Consider the following 6881-nt stretch of genomic DNA (forward strand, 5'->3'; position numbering starts at 1 on the left):
GACAGAGGTCCTTCATCAGCTGTGTAAACGAAGTACACACCTGATGAAAGACCTCTGTCTGAAATGTCCTGTGTACTTAACTGGAATTTTGAGACTACATCTTATAAATGAATCAAGCTTAGTGTTTATTTACTGAAGGAAGTGTGTGTCTGTGTGTGTGTGTGTGTGTGTGTGTGTGTGTGTGTGTGTCTATGTATGTGTGTACGTATGTGTGTGCGTGTGTGTGTGTATGTGTGTGCATGTGTGTGCATGTGTGTGCAAGGGGGAAGATTTTCAAATCAAATTATCAGGCCACAATACACATCATATCATCACTGACTAGAAGGATGCTCTGGCATCTTGTGTAACAATTACAGATAGAGCAGACGTCAGGAGAGACATTCTTTACACAAAATACCTAACAAGAAACTCCCAAATACTTCTGGACAGAGCAATAATGAACATATTCATTCATGACTAAAACCTGAGTTATTCAAAGTAGTTCATTAAAAAGACCACACAAATATACATCAAAAAATAAATTGTGTTTCACTGACATTTGAATTATTTGCATGACTAAAGCTACACGATATATTAATGAGATTTATATAACTATATATCATCTATATATCACTGGTATTAGTTATTTTTATGTCTACATAGTTTTGTTTGTTTGTTTGTTTTTTTCAAAAAAGGTCTGAAAAAAGCCTGATATTTGACATAAGACGTTTTTGTAAGTACGGTTGTCTCTTAGGGCATTAGTGAAGTAGATATGTTACATAGAAAACTCAACAGTCTGACTTAATTTGTTGATGTCACCACCAGCGCGAAGTCCTGCTCATCCTTGTCGTTACTGTTCACTCACTCTGACAAGGAGTGCTGTCCTTGGGACGTGTCTTCTGCTGTCTGCGCTCACCTAGAGCGAAGGGCTGGACCACAAAGTGGCCACTGGACCCTCCTCCTCCTCTCTTCCGTCCTCCTTCACGTGAGCGGGTGGGATGGCACGGTCCTGTTGAAGCCACGGGCCGAGCCGGGTCACAACAGATCCTCGTAGTCCAAGAGCTTTGAGTGCTGCCGCGTTTTCCACAGGCGGTAGAGGCGGAAATCGAAGTACGTCTCTATCATTTCCTTCCCTAACACAGAGAAACGGTAGAAGGAGCAGTCACGTGCTGCAACGCTTAGCTGCAACGGGACTGCACATTTTCACACAGCACTTGGGTCAGGCACAGATGGTGTGCCATTCACGCACTAGTCTAAGGTGAATGAAACGTTAGCATGCAAAGACAGCCAGAGAGAAAACAAGAAATACACATATATACCCAACCCAAGCGCAGAATCCAGCATTTCAGTTTCCTTACATATCTTATTGTAAATGTAGCTTAAACAAAGTGCATGCTGTTGACATGTATGAATAGGGACATGTCCCACGCTTCACCTAAAGAGCTTGCAGATGCATAACCTGTGCTGCAGCCTTCTTCCTGCACTCTGGGCCTGCCTGACAGCCATTGTTCCTCCTAGACCTGCTTCCCTGTGCTGTCTGACTCCTGCTGAGGTTTCTTCCTTTTGCCTCCTAGGGTATATTTCCTTGCCACTGTACCCTTGGCTTGTTCAATACGTGACTAGACCTGGCTTCTGGAAAGCGGCTTTGAGACAATGTCTTTTGTTCAGGGCTCTTTATAAACACTGAACTGAAGTGAATAAACGTACATCTTAACATTGAAACTGAACTGAATAAATTCATATATTATTCACCATTTGGAATTCATACATTTTAAAACGCAGGAGACAGATAGCAATAGGGGGAAAGAAGGAAATATGGGTGTGTGTGTGTGTGTGTGTGTGCACACATATTTGCCAGTGCCAGTGTGCATGCGCACGTGTGTGTGTGTGTGTGTGTGTGTGTGTATGTGTGTGTGTGTGTGTGTGTGCACACATATTTGCCAGTGCCAGTGTGCATGCGCACGTGTGTGTGTGTGTGTGTGTGTGTGTGTGTATGTGTGTGTGTGTGTGTGTGCGCGTGAGTGTGTGTGTGTGTGTACTGTAAGCTGCAGCGTAACGGGGCCATCACCCTCACCCTGTGCGGACAGCTCTAGCGGGGACTCAAAGGTGATGGAGTAAGGCCTCATCAAGTTCTTCAGCTTCTGGAACAGCTGTTGGCACACGATAAGCGCAGACACCAATTAATCCTCTCTCTCTGATCCATCCCGCACCTCTCAGCTTCTATTGCTGCTCCCCTTCTCTCTGCAGACGAGCTCTATGTATAACCAGGGATACCTCTGCCACATAAACAACATACGTCTTCCTTAGGGCCCCATGCAAACTGGAAAAACCTTCAAAAGCACCGATTACCACGGCAGGCCAAGTCTGAGAATGATTCTCCAGTTTAGGCGCTGGTATCCTGTAAGTCTCAGCACCAAGAGGCTCTTGGTGGCATGGGTTCCATTCTGAGCCTTTAAAGGAGTTGTTCAGTTCTAGCCTGGTTTATAATGGGACTTAAACACATGTGACTTTTTGAAAAAGGCCTTAAAGAAGAGTTTGGGATGGGAAGGGTTGGTAGAATCGCCATAATGTAAGAAGTGCCATTCTGCTTCCCATGTTGCTGTTCCAACTGTGAAGGTAAAAATTTCCCATCCTTAACAGCCCAGATTCACAATCTCTCACTAGTCCATCAAACACATGTCAATCACACTCACCCACTCAGTTCCCAGGAACAGCCATGCCTCATGGGTACTGACGCACAGAAAAGTTCATCTTTGCCTTGGTGCACCCATCAGATACCAGACCAGTGCTAAAATGTCCTTGGGGCAATGCTGCAGAAGTCACCAGCTACAAAAGACCAGCCAGCTATTTGTACATAGTGGAGGCAGAGGAAGCCTCGGAGTGCTTCCTGCTATACCTTCTTTAAAGCTCTCTGTAATTAGAGTGGAAAGCTCCTGTCTGTCTACAGTGTTCAGCATTCAGGTGTGTTCACTCTGCAGGTCTGAGGGGTGAAGGGGAAAGCAGCGCTTTGGATTGTGGATTTTACGTGACCAACAATACACGGTCTGTCAAACGCGGCAGGCATGGACAGAGAGGGGAGAGGGAAACAGAGTGATAGAAAGAGTGAGAAATGGAGAGATAAAGAAGGATGAAAGATGGAACGTGGCCACTCAGTGCTGCACCAGACCCCAGGGGTCCTGCATTCTAATGGATGACTACCGGCCCGTCAGAGGCACGCAGCTTTATCTAGGAAACAGGCTGCTAAAGCAAAGATTCCAAAGGCCAGGCTCACAGCTGCAGGTGTTGGACAGACGCAGGGCACAGGGCAGGCTGGACACAGGACCTACCTTCTCTCCATTGGGATTCCCCAGCACGTAACATCCCATGATGTGGATCACGTTGGGCTCCGGGTTCACCTTACTCATAAACCGGCTTAGCTTTTTCCAGAACCTTCTCACACACACACCCACAAATATACACACGCCCCCACCCGCACACACCCACGCACCCACACATCCACGCGCACACGCACGCACACGCACGCACACGGAATACAGTTCCTCCCGTTACTGCCTGTGTAGTTCAGTTGGCTGTTCATACTAGAGGAGAGCCCAGGCGTTTGTTTTACTCACTGGCTCATGCCCTCCTCCTTCTCCACTTTGGCAAAAGTGGCCACTTTGTTCTTCAGCAGGTACAGATGCCCCGGCCCACCCTAACAGAGCAGGAGAGAGACTAGATCTCCCAGACACACGCACAAACATGTCATACACATATTTACACAAAACACAGACGGTGATGCCTTGCACACACAAGCTCGGGTGCAGGAAGCCTCTAAATGGCAGGTATTGCAGAGTCACTCTGCATGCATTTCTTGGCTGTGGGTGTGGCTTTGCTTGTCTGTGTGTGTGTGTGTGTGTGTGTGTGTGTGTGTGTGTGTGTGTGTGTGTGTGTGTGTGTGTGTGTGTGTGTGAGTGTGAGGGGCATCGAGAGCTTTTCCTCTGCGATGTAAACTCACCTGGCAGAAGATGAGCATGCGCCAGATCTTACTGCCTCTCCTGTAGGAAGTCAGTCTCTTCTCAATCTCCTCTACAGCACAGAGGCAAGGGGAGTGGCATCAGCTTGAGTGACAGGCCCATTCTAACACTCGTTCAAGGGCCTTTACCAAAAATAACTTTTGGATCCTCATTATACAATTTTCCAGCAAACTTTCTGAAACCACAGTAGACCCTTAGGCATTCTCAAACATAACAAAAGCTAGAGTTCAACTCAGAGTTAGAATGATTATTTCTGCAGTCCGAGCTTCAGTTCTGAGCATCATGCAAGCCGGTGCCAAGATTAACACAGTGCCATTCCATGCAAAATAGCCAAAAACTGCAACAGACGTGACAATAAAAAACAAGAATTTGGTTCACATGCACAAACACAGTGCACACAGCTACCTACCCAAAATATCATCAAACGTAGCATGCTCATGATCCTAGAGACAGAGACAACAGCGTTGTGACATCAGTAGAAACACTGAACAGAGAGTAGGAAGAATGGCTTCTGTTGCTGTGCTGTTTGTGTAATGGTGGGGGGGGGGTGGAGTGGTTGAGTATGTGTCTAGGAATTGTGGCCTAATAACTTGTGAGGTTGAAAATGCAGTGGCAGAGATGACCAGATGATACAGGGGAGATGAAGGCACCTGTTGTGCAGTTGTGATGGCATTCTGTACATTCTGCTGCGTGAACTCACGTATAGTATGGGGATAATGGAAGGGTCATCCCTGCGAATGATGTTTGGCACGTACTCTGCCTTGGGGACTTTGGATGATATCAACTGCAAATAAAAGCAAATTATAACAATAACTTTAATAATTGTGAAAGTCAACGATACTAAGGCAACGATATCCCCGGTGTAATAAAACATGCGAATTAGTTTGAATGACTTCAACATAGGGTAGATCAGCTGGGAAGGGGAGGGGATAGAACTCGCCATGACTTTAGGAGGGATGAAGTCATCTCCTTCACATGCCTGCCTCTCCACCTCTCTCTCCTCCTCCCAACCCACCTCAGCACAGCTGCCCTCCTCCAGAGCAGCACAAGGGGCCTGCAGCTCCCCACCTGTAGCCCAGCCAGGCCAATCACGGAGAGGGAGAGAAAGATAGTGTGTGAGAAAGAGAGTGCGGGTGTGCGTGTGTGCGTGCGTGTGTGTGTGTGTGTGTGTGTGTGGGAGAGAGAGAGAGAGAGAGAGAGACAGAGAGAGAGAGAGAGAGACACACAGTTAGAAGAGTGGAAAAGACAACTTCAATAGCAGTAGGAGATAAGGCAGATTAATAATGGCAGGTGAATTAAAGAACACAAAGATATTTATGTGAAAAGAGTCCAGACACATTCCCTTAAAATGAAAACTTTAAAAGCACAAAATACATGTTGGACAGGGGAGTCAAATAATGAGAGCAATATCACAACTGGCATACTTAAGCAACCCACAACACACAGCCACAGTTACCCCATATAACACACAGCCACAGTTACCCCATATAACACACAGACACAGACAATGTGAAAAACAAAGATAAACCACAAGTAGAACATCACATGCTGACACAATTTACAATGTGTGCACGCACAAACACACACAATCACACACACCAAACTCCAGACATTTTATTTGTGACAGATACTCACAGAGAGAGAGTACAGTGAGAGAGAGTGAAGAACACACATTTTGAGACAATCCCTCACTCAGAGGAGGACAGACAACGGCAGAAGACACGCATTAGTAAAAGTGTGTGTGTGTGTGTGTGTGCATGTATAAGTTATGTGTTGTTATAGCTATGATCAGTGTGCCTTATGTTGTATGCAGGCCAATATGCTGTCTGTACCTGAATCTATATATTGACTTCTATGGCAGGTGGTTGTGCATTCAGATAAACACACAAGGATGTGTAAGCACACGTGTACCAAAGGAATGTGACAAAAGAGCATGGGTGTGTTTTTTGTGTGTGTGTTGGGCGTGTGTGTGTGTGTGTGTGTGCTGGGCATGTGTGTGTGTGTGTGTGCTGGGCATGTGTGTGGGTGTGTTCTGGGCATGTGTGTGGGTGTGTGTGTGTGTGTGTGCTGGGCGTGTATGTGTGTGTGTGTGCTGGGCATGTGTGTGGGTGTGTGTGTGTGCTGGGCATGTGTGTGGGTGTGTGTGTGTGTGTGCTGGGCATGTGTGTGGGTGTGTGTGTGTGTGTGCTGGGCATGTGTGTGGGTGTGTGTGTGTGTGCTGGGCGTGTGTGTGTGTGTGTGTGTTCTGGGCATGTGTGTGGGTGTGTGTGTGTGTGTGTGTGCTGGGCGTGTATGTGTGTGTTTGTGCTGGGCATGTGTGTGGGTGTGTGTGTGTGTGTGCTGGGCGTGTGTGTGTGTGTGTGTGTGCTGGGCATGTGTGTGGGTGTGTGTGTGTGTGTGTGCTGGGTATGTGCGTGCGTGTGTGTGTGCTGGGCAGGGGGTTGGGGTGGGGGGGTGGGGGCAGGTGGGTTGACTCACTCTCTTTGGAGTCGTGGAGCGAGTCTTGCTGGACCGGGGTTGGGTCGCTCCAGGAGCGGTTGAAACTCTTCGCCCTGCGCTCTGCAAATGCTAATGGAGGTGGAGAGATGGTCACGCTCTCCCCTCACTCTGCATCTCCTGCAGGTGTGGCACTCTCCCTCTCTCTCTGTTTCTGTCTCTGCCTATCTGACCCCATCACATACACCCACTCACACTGTGCCTGTGGGACAGCCGTCACACACTCCGTAGGGATGTCTGGACCACATGCTTCATGGTACCACACACACACACACACACACATGCACATCCACACAGCTAGCTACAGTTCTCACCTTCTTTCCATCCTTGCCTGCATTAATATATCCACAGCTGCATTTCTCCCCTCTCTCTTACACACACACACACACACAC

At 47.5% G+C, this 6881-nt stretch overlaps 1 protein-coding gene across 1 annotated transcript in view; it reads right to left on the minus strand.

The window, feature by feature from the left end:
* Positions 1 to 217: 217 nt before the first annotated feature.
* The window catches only part of LOC113573448 (NMDA receptor synaptonuclear signaling and neuronal migration factor), a 23770-nt gene continuing 17106 nt past the window's right edge, over positions 218 to 6881 (minus strand). Inside the window, exons 7-15 of the mRNA XM_035526747.1 lie at positions 6471 to 6560; positions 4933 to 5060; positions 4693 to 4776; positions 4402 to 4435; positions 3974 to 4044; positions 3591 to 3670; positions 3306 to 3408; positions 2054 to 2129; positions 218 to 1112 (exon numbers count right to left, since the gene is read on the minus strand). Coding sequence (XP_035382640.1) covers positions 1015 to 1112; positions 2054 to 2129; positions 3306 to 3408; positions 3591 to 3670; positions 3974 to 4044; positions 4402 to 4435; positions 4693 to 4776; positions 4933 to 5060; positions 6471 to 6560 — 764 coding nt within the window. The 3' untranslated portion in view covers positions 218 to 1014. The remainder of the gene's footprint in view (positions 1113 to 2053; positions 2130 to 3305; positions 3409 to 3590; positions 3671 to 3973; positions 4045 to 4401; positions 4436 to 4692; positions 4777 to 4932; positions 5061 to 6470; positions 6561 to 6881) is intronic.

Source organism: Electrophorus electricus, chromosome 6, assembly GCF_013358815.1.
Source record: "Electrophorus electricus isolate fEleEle1 chromosome 6, fEleEle1.pri, whole genome shotgun sequence".
Lineage (NCBI taxonomy): Eukaryota > Metazoa > Chordata > Actinopteri > Gymnotiformes > Gymnotidae > Electrophorus > Electrophorus electricus.